At 41.7% G+C, this 20,795-nt stretch overlaps 1 protein-coding gene across 1 annotated transcript in view; it reads right to left on the reverse strand.

Moving 5' to 3' along the window:
- SCP2 (sterol carrier protein 2) overlaps positions 1-20,795 on the reverse strand; it is a 322,938-nt gene that overhangs the window by 33,548 nt on the left and 268,595 nt on the right. The window contains exons 13-14 of the mRNA XM_069232654.1: positions 8,575-8,674; positions 4,539-4,668 (exon numbers count right to left, since the gene is read on the reverse strand). Coding sequence (XP_069088755.1) covers positions 4,539-4,668; positions 8,575-8,674 — 230 coding nt within the window. The remainder of the gene's footprint in view (positions 1-4,538; positions 4,669-8,574; positions 8,675-20,795) is intronic.

Here is a 20,795-nt window from a genome sequence, read left to right on the forward strand (position 1 = left end):
ACAAGGTACAATAAAACATTACACGTAGGGTACTGTTAGAAGTTGTGAGGAATTATGTGTGGAGATTCTGGCCAGCTGGAATTTGCAATACTGATTGGAAGCTCTACATAGGATTCCTGCAATCACTAGTTAAAACCCTTGGCGTGGGGAAGAATTGTACAGACTCGTAATTACTGGGTGGATTTCTGTATGGAATTCCTGACTTCATGAGGATAAGGCAGACATGCCCCACCAAAGCTGAGCATATGGTGAATGTCTGCAAGGAATCTTGTGCAGGGTGAAGGTGTTACAGAGTGGACAGGGGAGGGGAAGGAAAAATGTAGAGAGAATTTTGGCTGGTGGTATGGGGAGAGCATTACATGCTCCCCCTTATGCTTTGTCTAAGGATCAGGTGGGAGCTGAGGAATAGGTCTGAGCTGCAATGCAACCCTTTTCTGAGGCAGTTTTTATTGTTGAATTTCCTGTTAAAATCTGGTCCGTGGATCGCATGCCCCCAAAAATCATCCGTCCACTTATAATCGTGCAAAAGAAGAATTCCTCTTTACACAACTTGTAACCAGACACAGAGCAGGCTAGACTGAGTAAATACGATTTTCAAGTTGTTTTAAAAGTGGAATAAAGGCAGGTACTAACACATCATCTAATGTAAAGGCCTTTCAAAGCCACTTGTCTGCACAAAAAAAAAAAACAAAAAAAAACATGTGCATGGCCACACTGCTATTGTGCGATATGAGATATCAAACTTAGATGCGTGTGACTTCTTGCATCTCTGCTGACAAAGGAGACTTTGTCAGCCAGATACTCGGAAGTTATGCAGCAGCCCGTAAAAGAAATACAAAGGTACCAAAAAAGCTAGCTCCAAAAGAAAAAGAGATGTGATCAAGCGTAAAGTTCAAATGTGCTGTGAAGTGTAAGATAGTTCAGAAAATAGGGAGAGACAAAGCAGGGCGACCTTGTAGAAGTTTATACCCACTGCAGATCTTGTAGATTACCGCTCCAAAATCAGAGGTAGGATGGAAAGGTGTAATTCTTTTCAGAAGATGCAGACATAAAGGGAAAGTAAACAGTAACCTATTTCTATGGGAATGGAAGTTAAGAATGAGTGAAGAGGGAAACCCAGAGACTAAACATTGAATAAGAGAAAAAGTGCCATAGAGTATAGAGGGAAAAGCTAAGAAACAGCTAGAAAATGACAAACAGAAAGTTTGTGTCCGGTGGATTTAGTTTCAGAAGGGGGCAAGACATCCAGTATTACACTATACTGCAACAGTCCTCAAGATAGCGACTGCCGTCGAGAGAAGACATACTAAGAGTGGAGTGCCAGCCCATATCGTTGAACTGAGTCAACGAGTCCACTAGCAGATACCCCAGGAGTTCCATAAAATCGTTAAGTAAGACTGGTACCAATGTTGAGAACTGGGAGACATATAAAGCATGAGGATCGGCAGGGCCCAAGGTTTTCTGGCTGGATGAAATCAGTCCTGACTCAAAGGAGAAAAACTAGTCCCACATAAGTTCATATGAGTTGTGGAGGTCACTAAAAGGTAGCTCATGGTCAGCTGTATCAAATGCTGCCAAGCTTTCCAGGAGATATGAAAGAGTATCATCCACCAACAGACTAGCACTGCCACAGTGGAAGGCCAACAGCACAAACCAGGCTGATGGGGCCAAACAAAGAGAACAGTGAGCACCTCTCCAACTTGCTTCCAGTTAAAGAGCTTGCCAATGAATGGTAGCTTGGGAATTGGCCGGAAATCGGTCAGAGCATCCAGATCTGGCTGTTTTTGTACAGTAGGAACCCCCTTCAAGAAGAAGGAATTAAAGAGATGGAAAATGAAGATGGCATTAAGTATGTATTTAAGAAGTGAAACACGTAGGGGGTCGTCAGTGCATAACATAGGTTTCATGAAGGACAGAATGGAATTAACGTCCTCAAGTAGTGAGGGGCGGAAACTCGCATCACTCTGTGAAGGACTGAAATGACAACCGTAAGACTTGGATGATTCTGCAGGAAATACTGACTTAGCATAGATAGGCCACTGGGGTGTTGCTGATTTATCATCATTTGAAAATATCAGCATAACATAACTCTTGAAGGAAAATGAAATATTTATTCCTGACTGAAGTGTCCTGAAACCTACTGTGATATTCCACACAGGAGTAAAAAACAAGAAGTAGTTGCCAAATAGCCACAAAATCATCTCCTCTTGCAAGATAGTAATTTACGCCTCATGTTACAGCCTGATTTGCAGACTTTTTTTTTTAACTAATGAAAAGGGTATACGTGAATAGGATACCTGTTATTATGATATACATCTACATTCGAGAAAACAGAGGTGCCAGTGGACTAGCAATCCGTGGGAGAAGCTTTTCTTTGTAAGTCACTGGCTCAAATATAACTCAGGTGGTTGTAATTAAAACTGGACAAAATTTAAATAACGCTTGCTTATTTCCGTCATTTGGGAATTTCGTGTTATGTTTTCTAGGTGAAACTCCGGAAATTATCCCATTTTCCATAATTTTACACCGTTCATGGTAAAAATGTAGCTCACATGGCACAATTTGTTGTAATTCAAGGTACAAATGTACCACAAACCACGAAAAACAGCTGCTGTTTGTGGTGCTCTTGTTAAAATGAATGCCTGCAAAAAAAAAAAAAAAAAAATGATGCGAGGAGGCATTTTGAGCTAAAATATAGCCCAAAATGATGCATTTGCATTTTGTGTAACTACATTGTTGGGAAGGAAAAAACATCTGTATGGTAATGGATACGCACACCTATTCTCAGTGCCCCAAATGTACTTATGTCTGGATCCTTAATGCTTATTTAAGTTATTATACGCAAATGAGGAACATGCTTGTGCGCCATGACATTGGCTTGTCTCACAAACTGCGGTCTTGTTGGATTGGGCTGCTATCTTTACCAAGAGCTAAGCAGCATAAGTGCGGTGATGGCAAAACACCGTGTAGTTAATGGTAGGAGTGAACAGGTAATTTTTGATCTTTGTCACTGGATTGAGACCCACAGCTTCACTCAGTCAATGTTTCGCTGCTGTGTGCATAACACACCCTTAGCCTGCACCGGTTTGGTGTGTAGTGCTGGCCAGTGCACGTATATTATTTGCATGTGTTGAGTGTATGTGTGCTTGTGAGAAGTACAATACATGAAGGATGTAGTTCAGTGGGTGTATGCATGTGCTGCTTGTCTGTGAATTGTACATTACATGGCTGGATGCCTGCATGGTTAAACATGAGGAGAGGAGGTAGAGAAATCCCCCAGACATATTTGTGTGTTATTGCATTCCTCTAAGCTAGGGGGGACACATTGGAGAGGGAGAGAGACAGAGCCAAGCTCCACCAATACACTTCAAAGGTTGCTCTTTGATTCGGAGAGAGGTCACAAGGAAGCAGCCTGGACACATCTCAGGAAGGAGATGGCTGATTAGAGGATCAAACGGTATGGCTGAGGCTTAGGGCTAACCTTCTGGTACACACATCACTGTGTCTCATCCATGTGTCAACTTCTCATCAACCCCACGGCCTGTGTCATGGGGCTATGCTATTAGGATTCTCTCCTGCTATAACAGGGTGCTTTCTGGAGGAAGAGAGGGCAAAGGACTGGGCACTTCAAAAGTAAGCAGAGCCCCAAAATAAATTCAAAGACTCTGACTCTAAATCACATTTGGTGTCTGGATAGACTATAAGAAGGCATAAGAAGAAAAATAAGAAAAATTGTGAGCTGTCAGTCTGTGCAAGGTGGAAAAGCTCTGCAGGACTTCTGCCTGCAACCAGGACTGGGGGCAAGGCCTGCCAGTCTCCAGGTGGTTAAGGGGATATCAACCAGGGAATCCAAGACCACTGGCCCTGGAGAACCAGTGCATCTGTGCTTGCTAAGACCAGTGTGCGCTGTGAGGGAAAGGAGAGTGCTGGAGATAACGAAGTTCATTGGGGAATCCTGTTGAGTGACTGTAAAAGTTTTGGGAAAAACACTTGAAGAGGTTAGTAGAAATAATGTAGGTGTTTACAGTTTTAAAGCTTGTTTGCCACCTGTGAAGGTGCTTAGGAGACCTCTTTAGATAGAAGTCCCTTAAGAATGCACTGACTAATAGTGCCACTTCCTCAAGCTGTCCTATCAACAGACCTCAGCTCCTGATGGCCCATCTGTACAGGGAAGAAATGGAGGTCAACACTCATGTCCGTTCAGTCCCCTTACTGAAGGAGATGACAAGAGTGGCCATTACTGAACTGGGGACACGCTATAGAATTGTGGCAGTTGTTCTATTTAAATTGATCCACCAACGTGTTGCACATATTCCACCAATTATTTACACAGCTTGCCTGGGTTGAACATGAAAAATTAAAGGAATGCCGAATGAAACAGCTCATCCATCCCCTTTATGCTTAAACTTCTTCCCTTCTGACAAAAAACAATGACTGACATGAAACAGAACATCACTGTATATACACACACGAAGCACTGAAGGAAATGTAGACACAGATGTAGCCCATGAGACGGCCATTCAGTAAAGAGCACTCACCTGAATTGACAGCCACTGAACCTTTTCCATTTTTCACATCCACAACCCAGAGAGCCTCTTTCCCACCAGGGCCATCTTTTACTTTGAAGGCAAAGATACCACCAATCTTCTTAACATACTGCTCTCCTTCCTAAAACAGAAATAATTATCCAGTGATTATACCTGATGATGCTAAGTAAGAATATGCGTAAATACTTTTTTCCATCGATCGGGATGAACATGGTACATCTGGAATGCTGCTCCTTTATGAAGTGCTAAGTGAATCCTGCGTAATACTAACACACAGCATGATCCTAGCAATAAAGTCGACTCGGCTCATTAAGCAGACGCGTCTAATTAGCAGCACCTAACCCACAGAGTCCCTGACCACGGAATTATAAACTTCGGGCACAACTCTAGACATTTAGCACAATAGTTGGCATAAACAGACTCCCTCTGGCCGCGCACACTATACCACTACCCTGGTCCGCTCAAGACTCTAATGCAAAGACTTTGTAGGGCTCTCTAGGAAAGTTCAGACAGCCTCATTTAGGATTAGATATTGGCAGTCCACATTGCAGTAAATAACTACAATGGCAACAAGTTGCGGGAAGCAGATGCTAAATAATTTGATCCCTCCCTAAGGTGTATTCTTCTTCTTACGATGATTTCCGATGTAGTTAAGTCTCCCATAACATCATGGTTCCTCAAACTGCGAGTTTACCACCCACTCTCACCTCAAAGGGGATCCATAAGAAACAAACTAGTGAATTAAACAGAAGCGAACAGCTAAAGAAGTGACCATGATCAGGAAACTATCGAAAATAAGAGAATAGTTACCTGTTGTAATCAGTGCATAATTGATTTTTTTTTTTTTTTTTTTTTTAAATAAGAGTAAACGCTCTCCTGATATGGCTTTCTGAAATAAATTAGAGAGGCTGCCGGCAATAGCAGACATGCTTTTTCTTGTAGGAAGCACTACAATTTTGCAAGAATAAAGGCATCAGTTCTAATGTAAAATAACGCGTCACTGAGCAGTCCCTTCTTCGAGAGCAGCCAGGCCCGGCATGGTGACAGGGCGCCAAGACAACTACAGCTCACTTGGAAGGAGGTGCTTCACAACTGACTCACGTTATACACTGAGATTAACTGGTTTTGCCATAGTGGTGAAGAGTTCAAACGTAATGGGCACAACAGTAGTGTGCCTCACTCATGCTTGCAGTCACTCTCCACGTAATTACTCAACAGGATAAACCTGCCCTTCGGTACATGCCACATAACTGACCTTGCACGTCTCCACTGTTTGTGACTTGCATGTCGTAAGTTCATTTTTTCAACTATGGCATAGATAAAGTTACCATGTGGCAATGAGAAGAGACCAAAGTTCAGACAGCTCACCAGGCGACTAAGGAAACCAGCTAGAAAATACAGTAGTCATGCGTATTCAGGCAGAATCCCAAGATCTGCAAACAGCCCTCACTTTGAATCTTAACATACAATATTGCCTCTCCCAAATCAACCACTGGAATAATATCACGAAACTCTAAACCATATAGAGAATCACATTTCCAAATAAAAGAAAGAGACAATTATGGCACTGGCTTGGGATATGCAAAGACCTGGGGGCCAACATATACAGATATAGTGAAATAGTGCACATTAGGTCACCATGCAAGAAAGGGCTTTGAGCCAAGAATTCAATGCTGCATCCTAGGTGGGTTAGTGTGGTGCAGTGCAAGGAACGAACTCCTGAACTACTTTGGTAAACAACATCCTAGAATTATATCTGTTCCTTCAATAATGCTGCCACTACAATCTTGCTACAGCCCTTGGGTTGTAGAGCTTCCCATAAACGTACGTGTGTGTGTGTGTGTGTTGCCCATAATCAAATAAATATATTTATATTGTCTTGATTATGGGCTCTGATTATTATATATATATATATATATATATATATATATATATATAATATATCGATACATATTAGATCTCGAAATCAATCCCAATCATTACTATGAGGACATATATCCAATACTAGAAGAGAATGGCTATCTGTTGCTCCACTTGGACATTTATATTTCTGCTCTGCGCATATCTGTCTTGATGGGCCAAAGTTGTGTCGAATCTTTAAAGGTTTCTTGTCAGGGTTTGTACGTGTTCCAGCCAGTGTTTTTATTCCAAATAACGTATATGCTACTGAAAATGTCATTTTATGTTCAAACATCTGAAAGCCCTCTGTTAATATTCCCATTATGCTTGGAAATCACGTGTTTCTCTCCACAGAATGGAAGCCTTTGTTAGCTTGCAAAAGATCTGACCTGCACCCCGCCCCCCTCCCCCTAATAAAAATCTACAGATCCACTTTCTGGTCAGTAACAATAGGGCATTTCCTCCTTTGCTTAACAACTTATCACTAGTGCTATGAAGCAAAACTCGGCGCTGTGTGTATTTTCTCTGCAAAACGCTAATGCCATACTTCTTTGCATGCACATAGAGATGGTTTTATGGTTATCATAATTCTATTTTTTTATTAAAATGATTACTATTAACATGATTACTATTAATAAGACTAAATATGTATCTTTGTAGCACTTTGCATGAAACAGTGTCATCAATGAATACAGCTCTTACAAACAGAATGTTTTCTTAGGAGTTGCTTAATATAATTGATATCTATGCTATTCATATTAAGGTAAATAGCTAATTTGTATCATTGCCACAGAGAGAATCCCTCATGCCTTTAAGTCCTGTATTTAACACATAATATTATTTTACAACTAAATGGTACAGGTCATTGCTCGCAGAGTTTTGAAAGTTACTGCCAGCCCTGGGGAGATTTTAACTTACGACTGCAGATTGCATACAGAGGTATGACGTGAAAGCTAGAAAGCCCTGGCAAAGCCTACAGGCATGCACAGAAGTTCTGGCAAAGCCTACAGGCATGCACAAAAGTTCTGGCAAAGCCTACAGGCATGCACAAAAGTTCTGGCAAAGCCTACAGGCATGCACAAAAGTTCTGGCAAAGCCTACAGGCATGCACAAAAGTTCTGGCAAAGCCTACAGGCATGCACAAAAGCTCTGGCAAAGCCTACCGGCATGCACAAAAGCTCTGGCAAAGCCTACAGGCATGCACAAAAGCTCTGGCAAAGCCTACAGGCATGCACAAAAGCTCTGGCAAAGCCTAAAGGCATGCACAAAAGCTCTGGCAAAGCCTACAGGCATGCACAAAAGCTATCTGCATATTGAAGCCAAACCCATTGGCTTTGCCAATGCTCGTTTTAATCTTGGGAATATCCAATGCAGATGAGTTGGAAGCTGGTAAACACATCGATGTGTAAAAGATGGTTAGCCATTAACAAAGGATGTGCTTGCATGGCTAACGACTGAAGATCTTTTTTAGCTCTCTACGTGTCTCATGCACTAATACAACCACACTTCTGATACCACTGTTCCTGAATGTGTGGAAGACTGAGTTTATCATGGGCTTTCAATGCAAAGGGGGTGATTATGACTTGAGGAGTTATTTATCCCTGATAAATAACAATACCACAGGGTAAATTATTGGATGTGATAAATACCTATTATGGGTTTTGTAGGGAATAACAAGCGGATTTTGGTGTTTAACGCACTAAAATCCGCATGATAGGGTAAATACTGTATGTTTTTTTCCTGTTACATTTTGGCAGGTTTGACCTACCAACATTTAACGAGGGTTGAGTTATTTCACACATGTGATAAGTATTGGATGCATTAAATACCTTCAAAGTCATAATTTCAACCCATACATAAACCAGGGTTAACACATGGGTCGGAATATTATGAGCAACTTGTAATCAAGCCAAATGACTCCACCATCTTATCTGCATGAGGAGTGCTCGAGTGACCTAGATACAATATTTCACATTGCAACATTACAGACGTCCGTCTCATCAAGCAGAGTGTTGGGTTTACAGGGTGCCATCTACTTGTGTTTCAAATGATTATCAATTTCCAATGTTGATAAATAGCTCAAAGATAAACAGAGGTTAGATGAGCTGAAAATAAAATCTATACGTACCTCTTGGAGCTTCTTTTCAATTTCTTTAAAGACGAGGTTGGCTTTGAAATCCTTGACTTCAACAGCAGCACTGACAGGAACAGCCTGGATGGCTCTGGATCTGAAGGAAAATAAGATTTCTACAATCAGTACAAAATGAGCGAATACATGCCTTAGTGATGGAGTGCATCTACCTCTCCAGTTCTACCACTGCATGTGCGGTTTGTTACATTTTTAGGTCTGTTGTTAGTCAAGACCCTCTGATTTTACTCAAGTCATATTGGGTTACTTTCTTTTAGTGGCCTTCAGCCAGCCCTCTTTAGCCACTGGTCTGTCTGCTAGTGAGTGAGTCACATTTCTCATCCACCTACAACAGCATTCAGAATAGGGCGGAGGGTCAGCCCACTTCAGCCCCTGGTTAAAATCACTGTGAGTAATGGCATTCTGCACTTTCACACAGAGTGCATGTGCAGAAAAACAAGGAAACTTCAGTTTCAGGTACCACTATGGCAGTACGTGCGTTGGAGAACAAAAATTATTTTAGCTTTTAGCTTTTTTTTTTTTTGTTTTGCTTTGGCATGGCCCACCAGCAATTTACCAATAACATTTTACAGAAATCTAGAAATAATAAAATAAGCACTGTCAAAAGTCAAAAGGTTAAGCGGCCAATACCAGACCTACTGGCATGGCCAGTGCTTGTTTAAAACTCAAGATTACGTTCAATTGCCTACAAGAATGGTAAAACTGCTGTGCAACTACCTGTTGCTTACAAATGAGTTTTACATGTTGAAAAGAAAATCTACAATACCGCCACCTGGAATGTGGGTCACCACTAGCCAATCTTTGCTTTTTCTGCCAGCAGTACCTGGCATTCTGGGACATTTTGTTTTACTTCTCACATTACAAGTATGGTATCAAACGTCCCAGTATGATAAGTTCAGTTGGCTAAAAAGTCAACAGGTGTGGCTAAGCTTTATTTATATGGTAGGAACTTTGTTGCGTAAAAAAAAAAAAAAAAAAAAATTGTAAGAAAAGCAGGATTTAATCATCCGGATCTTTACAAAGCAGGCAAAGTTCACAAAAGGGTATCTCTCTCTTCTTTAAATTTTGTGAAGAGTACATCTTTTAAAAGTACTTTAGCCCTAAGAATTATTTTAATACCAGTTGCTTAATAAAGGGGGAACCTGCAACTTGATTTTTTAGGTGTCGACTAGACATGATGTATATACTTTGCGGGCTTCTGCCCACCCACAGGCTTCCCATTTTCTGGCTCATCAGCGCTCTCCTATTCTTTCTCCTCATTTGTCCATGGTATACATGCGTCATGCCTCTTTCCCTCCCCAAAAGCAGGGATTAATTACACTATCACTCTACTGGTCACATTTTAGCATCTGTTTCAGGAACTACTTTTTTCTTTCTTGAAAAGCACTTAACAAGAGCACTCATGTTTTCACTTGCTGCTCCAAGAACTATGTAAATGGATTTTAAGTCTTATTCTTTGTTTTGCCACATCTGCTGTGCATTGAAAGACCGACCAGTTCTCACACTAGGCTGCTTCCTCAAACACTATTCTTTTTGTTTCTCTAACTAAATACATCCGGGCCACCTACATCACTGCGGACCACGTGATAAACTTGAAGAAACGTAGTTGCTAAGGAAACCTTCTTTCTTCTGCTTAAATTGACCTGCTGGTCATCCATTTGCTGCACCTGCTCTTATCTTTGTACCCTAGGTTAACAGTCTTCAGGTTCTGCAAGTGATCTTCATAGCCATCACTCACCCAGAGGCGGCTGTGCTAAAAACCTAGACCAGTTAGACAATCACTTCCACAGTGACCTCTACCGTTGCAACAAGAGGCGGCATCTTCCAGTGTAAATGGGCCATCTTTTCTGAGGTCAAGTCTTTTTCCTAATCAATGGGCAATATGACTACGCAGACCTGTGAAGTTGAGTCACTTGTTCTACCAGTCTGGCTACAGTAGTTTGTCATCTATAATTGCCTTCTCAGTTGAAAATAACCGAAGTCTGTTATTTATTTGAGTCCAGTGATATTGAAAGAGAAGCAGCGCCCATCTGATTTTTAAGATTCTCTACCGGGAAGTAAAAGGTAAGATCTGGATCCAGGGATACTTGCTCGGTTCCGAAAGGTTGACATGCGTTTCTTTCGAGTGCTAGTACCTGGAATCATAAACACATAGTCACAGTTCACGCAGTACACTTGCATTTGCATGTGTGACAATCCTGTGAACCTCTTATGGGTATATTTTGCACTCTTTGTAGGCAACTCAAAAGGCACCAAGGAAGCCAAGAATATAGAGCATTACAAGAGTGCCAGAAGTGTTGAATTGAGGAGTCAAGTTATTTCCAATTGCAGTTGTAAAATGGGTTTTAGTTTCCTTACACGGAAATAGCAATTACTTACTGTTGCTCTAAACTGCAGGGCCATTGTGGCACCAGCCTCGAAGATGAATTGTCAAGCAAATCAGGCCCTAATCATTTTTGGGGGTATTTGATTACGTCAAACAGGAGGCAAATACAAATAATGGACTGGTTTAAGGTGCTCCTCTATAGGCAGCGTCCCTTTCCTGAACTTTGGCAATGCGTATTTAACAAAACGACAGCTGGAGGCACACTAGAATTTCTAATAATAGTTGATAACATTAACAGAATTTAGTTAGCAGAAGAGGTATTTCTGATTACTTTATTCTTTAGATTTTTTACTGATTCTGCAAATCGTCACTCGTTGTGTTCACTTACACTTGTATAGAAAGCCTTCAGCTGCAACTGTTGAATTTATAGTCAATGTAAACATTAACAATAATAATATCAGGTCATCTGACTGCTTCGTTTCAGCTGCCCTTCACTCACTTTCCCCGCCCCCAAGAGTTACAAAACCGGGAACACTTCATAACGGGCTCACTAGTTACTGGTAAAACAGGCTGCAGGAGGGGTTTGTTTTAGTTCACCTGATGGTCATTGTACAGCGCCACATGCCACCAACTGCACTTCTAGGCACTGGAGTGAATCTGTATAGTAATCGTTTTGTGGTTTAGAGTACAGCGCACAGTACATCAACAATCCCCTTCATGGTCTCCATTGCAATGATCTCTGAATTTTGATGATTGTTGGCCTTGATACTAAAAAGTCAGTCGGATAGCACAGTGGGTTGAGTGTCTGCAGCAGGCGTGTGTGTAACATGCAGGTCACAAGTATGAACTGCACTAAAGCAGAAAGGAATCTTCTGTTCTCGAGAGGTGAACAAAATAAATATCACAATTTTACTAATTCATTCTGGTACCACTCGTTAAATGGGAATTGACATGTTTCATATTGTGTTTTGGTCTCTATCAAGTGGCAACTTCAATTTGGGATGCCCTGTTTTGCTTTCCGTTGGGTAGCAAGGGCCACATGGACCCTAATGCAAGCAGGATGAAATGTGCCCTTGACCTTCCTGTGGGGGGAGCAAACAACTGTTACAACTGACATGAGATGGGCCCTTGCATGAGATGGGCCCGGTGCCCCTGCTGTACTACCAAAGCTATGCACCTCAAAAACAATTCCACAACAAACATTCCAAACCAACATACGTAATTCCGCTCCACACCACATACATACAATCTACTCCATAGCACATGGCTAACAGACGTTGACAAAGGCAACAGATCTCGGATTGCTGCACAGGCGAGACCTATTGGCCTGGTCAATAATCGTTTTCCAATCAGCTTATTGGACATGCTCTCTGATTGATAGCTATCCTGTCGAGGATTATGATGACTTTGAAGGTTTCTCTGCGTGGGCCCTTTCCTTGCCTTTTGCATTCCTCAAAATTTCTACACAGCCCTAATCGCCTTGAAACAAGACAGATCTTCAAGTTAGAGCGAATACACGCTCAAAAATAAACAGATGTCTGGGCTTCCTTTTCTCACTGAGGGTCTTTTGAGGGTCAGGCAATGCCTTCCTCCTGAGAGCACCCCAGGAGCACGCACGCTGTGAAAGATGGCAGAGGATTGGAAACTGGTATTTGTGAGAAAGAGATTATTTTCTATTTTCTTCTGTACCATTTTACTATTCTACCTATGGATCTGGGTTATTCTATCGCGCTTCTATAGCTTAAGAAACATAAATGTGCTTTATAAACCCAACAACGGCCGGTGGGCAGGGGCATTTAGAGATGGCAACACTGGTGCCAAGAGGACAAAGGGGGAGTCTCCATTATCCTCCAGGGTACGCTGCAGAAGTGGCGAGGGGCGAGATGTGTGGCCTTCCGGGTGCACACAGAATACTACTCCGGATACATTAGCTCACTGCAGCATCGGGTCGGTGATTACGTCACCTTGAGTGCAGGCTAGCAGCTGTGATCTAGAAACCATTCACTGTCATTTGCTTGTGTTTTACAAACCGTACACTGTCTTTTAAGTAATGTGGTTTTGCAATATTATGAGTTGACCGGATTTACTGCAAATGTGTGGTAGAGCGAATGTGTGCTAGCACACCATTTGCGTTGAAAAGTATCTCCTACCACAAGACGCCGGTTTTGTGTAGCTTGTCAGGTGCAAAACCGGCGAAAGGTGTTAGAAAATCTGGGCCTTCATGCGCTAAACACCGCTCATGTTTGTCACGGCGGTAGCACTTTAAATCCTGTGCAGGATACTGACTTTACACATGCATGACTGCCCTTCAGTATGGCACGTTTCTTACCTTCGTCATCTATCGTCACGTCCGTGTCATTTTGTTCAATCCAAGACATTTTTAGGCAGGCCACAGTGCACTTGGCTGCTGACTGCTACTAACCTTTACCCTAGATAGCCATGGCGATGTCCAGCCCTCTCACGGGACTTCTGCACACGCCCACGTTAGAAATGTTCTTTCTGGTAAACTTCCCTCTAGAGACCGCTTCTCGTACTGACATTCTCAGGCTTCGCCACGGGCCGCGCGCATGAGTGACAGCTTTGGACAAGCAGTAAACGTCTACTCCGCATCTCCAGTCTCACTACATCTCAGATAAGGAGAACTGGTGGCGAGCTCGGCGAGAACTGCTTATTCTATCCCACGTTTCTGATTCCCAATGACACAAAAGGGGAGAACTTAGCCTTATGTGTTCAGGGGAGTAAGGCGCAAGCCTCTGAGACGCGGCCGCCACTCTTTTTTTAAAACTTCTGTTTTATTGAATTTTCAATGCAGATCTTTGATACAATAATTCTGTCAGTTCAATAATAAGATTTAGTTGATCCGCAATAACATCTTACATTCCAAAAACAAAAACAACTTAGGTCTGGTTACATCTCTCAATATGTATATCTACTGCGATGAACAGCCGAGTCATAAAATATAATATTTGTATTATTTATCAATTCAACAACTTAACAACGTTCTTCCCTCATGTTACATATTATGTTTGTTATGGTGGGAACTCCTGGGTTGGTATCTGTTGTGGTATATTTATTTTTAACCCATCTTGTACTGTTCCCTGCGTTATCTAATAAATTATGGGTGTGGATGTGCTCTCCCACATTTTCCAGCTTAGGTTCGGGAGGTTTGTTCAAAATTTTATAGAAGTTTGTTACAACTTTTATTTGAGTATCATATTGCAGCATATGATGTAGTGTGGGGGAGATCTCTGGTTCTCGCTCACCCGCCATCCATGTCTTTTTAATTAAGTGACATTTGGCATAGTAAGCTATAAATTGCCCTGGGCTCACTGATGTGAGGGCTTTTATGGATTCAAATGACATTAATATCCCTTCCTCGAAACAATCTCCTATTGTCAGAATTCCTGCCTCAGTCCAGGATGTAAGCGAGTGTGTTCCGGCCATGTTTGCCCAGCCAGGAATCAGTCCCAGGGGGATAAGTGGAGAGTAGGGAGGTCCTCTGCGATCTTTTTTTATGTATCGCTTCCAATACTCGTGTGCTGCTACCATTAGTAAGTTGTCATGTGCCCTTTTCGCTATTTTGTTCGTTAGCCATGTAACCAGTGGTACTCCATGCAATTGTGCAATCATCCATGCAGATTCTGCCATTGTGGGTCTGTGTATCCAGTTCAGTATCCACTGTAACTGTGCAGCAGCAAAATAGAGTTAAAAATTGGGGGCGCCCAATCCACCCTCATTAATTGGGTGCTGCAGTGTGGTAAGTGCTACTCGTGTCCTGGCCCCTCCCCATATAAGCCTCAGTATAGCTGAGTTCAATTCCCGGAAAAAACTTTTAGGGACTTTGACTGGTAATGGCGCAAAGTAATATAAAAGCCGGGGTAGTAGCAGCATGTTCGCCACCGCCACCCTACCCAGCGGTGATAATGGTAGTGTGCACCAGAAACGCAGTGACCCTTTCATAGAATCCAGTGCGCACCCTAAGTTCCCATCTCTCAGATCCCCGGCTTTATGGTAGATGTATATCCCTAGGTATTTAAATGTGTCAAAACACCACTTCAGGCGTCCTCTGGGGGCAGTCTCTCTTCTCTCTGGAGCCCAGATAGACAAAGGAAACACACAAGATTTTTCCCAGTTTACCACCAATCCTGATATTTCCCCATATTCAGTTAATAGGGAGATCACTGAAGGTATCACCTCACACCCCTTTCACACGTATATCAAGGCATCATCTGCATATAGTGATATTATATGGTGTGACCCACTCCTCTAAGTATTCCCCACCTTTCTCCCATTGCTCGTAAACGAGTTGCTAGTGGCTCCATCGCGATAGCGAATAATAAGGGAGATAGGGGGCATCCCCGTCTTGTGCCTCTGCTAATCGGGAAATTGTCGGATATGATACCTCCCGTTTTCACCCTAGCTTGGGGTTTGGCGTATAATTTCTGTACCCATTGTATGTAGTTGGGGCCAAATCCCATACCCTGCATTGTGGCAAACAGGAAGTCCCATCCTAATGTATTGAATGCCTTTTCAATATCTAATGATAATACAATGTTATCGTACGCATCCGGAGGGGTATCTCCCATAACACTCAACAGCCTGCGGATGTTTAAGAATGTATTACGTTTTGGAATAAATCCATTCTGGTCCTCATGTATTAAGGTGTGTATAATGGGAACGATCCTATTAGCCAGTATTTTACCCAGGATTTTACAATCGAGATTTAGAAGCGAGAGTGGTCTATATGATTTAACGTCTGTGGGGTCACAACCTTGCTTATGGAGAACCACTATCATTGCCTCTCTCTGTGTCGGAGGCAGTAGCTTACAAGTCTATGCCTTCTCAAATACTTTCAGCAAGTGAGTTTTTAAGTATTTCGAGCAAGTGGTGTAATATTCTATTGGCAAGCCATCTATTCCTGGTGCCTTGTTCTTAGACATCTGCGTTAAAGCTAACTCCAATTCTTCCATTCTTAGGGGAGCTTCCAGCGTCTCCTTATCTGCTTGTGACAACTGTGCCACGGCCCCCCCTCCTTAACCTTCCAGGGCGCCCCATTCAGGTAAAGGCCAATGGAATTCTGTGAGATATGAAGACAAAGAGGGCCCCCCTCTTCACATAATATAGGGGTTCCCCCATCACTTTCATTACACCACTGTATTAGAATTGCTCAACTAACCCAGCTGGTGCACTTCAGCAACGGCATGCTGGGGCACCATGATCCCCCATTTTAGCAGCTCTTGTATTGGTTTTGGCTCCTTTGATTTTTGAAAAAACACTGATCTCATAATACAAGGACATAAAGGCCACTGCAAGACAATACTAAGACAGAGCTGAGGGTTGGTGGAACAAATCAAACACAGGAGCACCAAAAGAAGGAAGGAAGGGATGGAGAAAAGCACTGCTGGATGGGAAGGTGGCCGGGGAGAGGGATGGAGATCAGAGTGAACAGATGGAGAGAATGGATGCAGAAGATGTGCGAATGGAAAGAAGGGTGGACAGATGGCAGAAGTAAATGGACGGCTCACGAAGGATGGAGTATTCAGAGAAGGAAATAAAGAAGGATGGAGAAAAGGATGGATGAAAGAATAAATAAAGAACAGATGAAGAGAAAGAAGAAAGAGTGGATGGCCATGTCTTGAGTCATTTAGGAATGGAGTGGTTAAAAATGTGAGTAACCTGAAGGGTGGTAACAGAAAGCCCCTGACAGCTTGAGCTTGGGCGAAATTATCAGCCATTAGCCTCATGGATTCTCTAGTACCCTTTGAAACAGAAAGGGAAGGTGGCTTAGTGAACTCATGCAACAAGAGCCATCTCACATGCATTCATTCTGCTTTACATACTGTGCTTCCCTTTAAGGCATCTCAACAGAGACATGGTTGCCCATCAACCCCATGGTACAAAACCTCTAAAGAAGATAAAATCGTCTGCAAGAACACTTCAAAAGCTGTGGCAAAGAAGCAATGGCCCAGAAGCTACCCTGAGCACAAGGCAACACTAAAACCTTATCTAATACCCACAGGAGAGTAGAGATGAACACTTAAGTACTTCCTCCCATTGCCTAAATCTTCACACACAAGATACGAGTACATAAAACTACTGCCCCACTTCTACTGTGTTGGCAAGGGAACTGTTGTACTGAGTCAAGAAAAGATATTTGAGAGGTCGCCTAACCCACAGCTTATCGTGGCATTTTTTTCATCGTAGGCCACCTCTCACACAGGGGTAGGACAGTGCCACTGCAGCAGACTCAAATGACGTAAAAAGACTTGGGAGTTCCAATATATCTATTACAAAACACTTTCGCTGTTCCAGTTAAAGTCCAAATGCACCTAGGTGTATACCCAAAGGAATTTCCTTTATTGCTCAGTACCTCTGGTATCAATTAAAACCATAAAGTGTGGTCAATGGGTAGAATATAAATGATTCATCTGACCACTCAAAATACGAAAACTATCAACATGTTTCAACCTACATTGTTAGGTCGACCGTAGGCATTCAACCTGGTGTATACTTTTAAGTATACTTATACTGTGGGCTTAACTACTGTCTAATTATGCTTTGTTGTGTTTGTTTGGTCTTTGTGGGACATTTTTTTTCTTGGCTACCTGCTCGTGTTTGGCAAAGCTGCCCTTTTTGTTTGAAGAGCATTTTTTTGCTCTCAGCTTACCCTCGCTGTAAATGCTCCAGAAAACAGGTCTGTAGATGATGTTATCTTGGTTACTTTTGCTAATTATTGAAATTGTGAGCTTAAGCTTTTTGTGGTGTACAGCGCTTTTATAAATTTTAACTTTTTCCGCATCAGATGTGTTGGCTTTATTTTAGATCAAAAAGTGTCACGAAACGAGACAGCTGCTGGAGTGAGCTAAAGTGTCAAGGAGTAGCTGTCAATGGATTAAAGAGGCCCTAAATCGCTTCAGGGTTACACTTACTTAGTATTTTGTGCACATACATTTCCTTGCAGCAGACGCAAGTTTTAGAGGAGAGCTTTAGACACCGACACTTTTTATTTACAAATTAAGCACTGCAAACAGTGCAAGAATAACACTGTCCATGCACCAAGTGAAATTTAAATAGAACAAAAATGTTTCCCAGCAGTACGGAAACAGATAAATTAGTGGTTGTGATTCCTACTGTTTTGGTTATACTGAAGATAAACCATCTGCCCAGTGTTGTGTGCGTTCCCTTCAGACAGCAATGGAAGATGAAACTGCAATCTTGGTCAGGTTTACTAATTAACGAAATTAAGAGCACATAATAAACGTTCTTGTTGCTGCTTGACAGACAAAGGGGGCTCACCAAAATATTAAACATCCCCAAATGGTGAACCCTGGGTAGAATTGTGTCAACAATATTCTAAAAATTATTTAAATAGCCACTGAAAAGAGCCACAAGGTGTTGTGGGAGGATGGATTCAACATTTTGTTAGTGCTGCTATGAACTGGTTTCACCACATTTCCAAAGGAGATGTACATTTACAAATGATAAATCGTGTGTTTCTTTTGCTACCTGGGAAACTTTAGTTACAGAAGCCACAAGTTTCAGAGGGGAGCTTTGGGCACTGGCACATTTTCATTTACAAATTAAGCACTACAAAAAAATGCAAGCCTCATAGTGTCCCTGCTGTAAGTGAAATTAAAATGAAAAAAAAAAAACTCGTTGTTTCTGCTTGTTCCCTTGGTATTTATTTTCCTTTTCATCTGCTTTGTTTACAATGCTTATTTACGCTGAATATTTGTGGGGCTTAGAGCGATTTTACTGCATAGATTTATTAGTTTATAGCATTAGCCTTTAGCTCACTGAGCTACTTTTGAATCCGTAATCATATTGCTGGCAAACGTTGTTTTGTGCTAAATTTTATTTTGTGCTACTGTTCTTAACAGTAATTTAAAAAGGTTTTGCATCGTTTATGTCACTCATAAATATAGTGATTTTACCACATTTAGATTACGATTTATAGCCTATTTATGGAAATTTTGTAAGGCGCCTTTTATTTTTAAGACAATATTGACTATAGAATATTAATAAAAGATGTAGAAATATACACACTACAAACTGGTACAAGATAACACATTTTTACTTATTATAGTAAAGTAAACGTAGTTTAAATTAGGATGATAAACAGCAACATTTTACATTTTTGCTACCAATAGAAATTGAAGTATTTTAGTTATATACAGGGCCACTGGAATTATATGGCAAAAAATACAATTAGTAACATGGTGGACCAATTTATGTGGCAATAAAAGTCCAATTAAGCATTCACAACACAAATAGCTCTAACTCCCACAAAGGCGAGATCTATTGCATTGAAAATGCTTCTTTATGTTGGGGATGGCCAAAAGTCTTCCTCAGGGTAACATGAACTCCCTAGCTGTACTGTTCATGCAGTTCAGTAAAAGAAAGTCTACCCATACCAATAAGATGTCAAATCTGATGTTAACACGTCAACAAAACTTTGGGGTTCATGGAACAGTGGGGGTCTCCTCTGTGGTCACAATTTCGTCAAGAGTATAGCGCTAACTGGCTTTTGACCAAACCAAACATAAAAAAATATAGGTCGAAAGATGTTGGTAGTTTCTGTGGTTTGAGTGTTCAGATGAATCTTTATACTCTAACCACTGACCACACTTTCTGGTTTAATCGATACCAGGTGTACAGGAAGTTCCTTTGGGTATACCCCTAGGTAATTTTAGACTAACTGAACTCCAAAGTCTTTTTACTTCTCAAGTGTGAGAGGTCAGCTAAGATGAAGCATCCCACAGTAAGTTGTGAGTGAGGCGACATCTCAAATGTATTTTCTTGACGCAGTACAACAGTTCCCTTGTCGACACAGGACAAGGGGGGGCTGTAGTTCTATGTACTCCAGTATCTTGTGTATGAAGGACCTCTAAAATCTCATCACGTAAGTGTTTTTAATTAAGACAGATTTCTTCACAAATAGGATTTTTTAGCAGTTTGTAACTCCTCCAAAGAGATCTTCTCAGAGGTTCTTTCTCTATCCTCTCCTCCATGTCCCAGGTAGTCCTTTAAGCATGTGATATACTCTTCAAATTTGAGAGGAAAACATTTCTAAAATCTTTGATAACTTACTCCCTCCTGTGAACACATATGACGACATAGGCAGGTTGCTTGATTCAAGAATCTAGTCTGGCCTACTTTCCATAAATGAGTTTCACACTCTCTTTACAGTCTCGGCCTACAACTCCCGATGTGTTTAAGCAACTGGCTAGCTCCATCGGGATCTCTGTTGGACCCATTGTCATCTTCTGTTCTGAAGGCCGTAGCTCCTTGCTTAGTCAACCTTCTCTTGAAAATCTGCAATAAGTCCTGTGCCAATGCATCTGTACCAGATGACTGAAAAAAAGCCCTAATCATCTTTAATGAAAAAGGCCAATTTTCCCTCTATATCTTTGCTGCCTTTCCCAGTAACAATTTTGAAGAAGTGTGTCAACAAACACATACATGGACCATTACAAGAGTCTAGATGCGGCTCAATTAGGCTTCTGCCCTGCCCACATGACTGAAGCCATCCTAGTCTCCATCTGTGACGAACTTCGCTTGCCGGCAGACAACAGACAGTTGGTTACCTTGTTGTTACTCAGTTTACTCTGCAGCCTACGATACAGTGTCTCATGACTTTCTGTTGTCAAGGTTGTCTGAATCGGATATTTAGGGCTCTTCCATGGTACAGGTCTTATTATTAGGACAAGAGTCAAGCTCTTTTAATCTTCTGCCTTTCTGCTGTAAATTCAAGGCACTGGCTCAGGCTTCTGCATAGAGTTTCACTCTCCAACATATACATTTGTCTGATAGCTCAGCTAATATGAGCCTTTGGGGCTGAATTATTGAACTGTGCGGATGACACCCAACTACT

The sequence above is a fragment of the Pleurodeles waltl genome, chromosome 4_2 (assembly GCF_031143425.1).
Source record: "Pleurodeles waltl isolate 20211129_DDA chromosome 4_2, aPleWal1.hap1.20221129, whole genome shotgun sequence".
NCBI classification, from domain to species: domain Eukaryota; kingdom Metazoa; phylum Chordata; class Amphibia; order Caudata; family Salamandridae; genus Pleurodeles; species Pleurodeles waltl.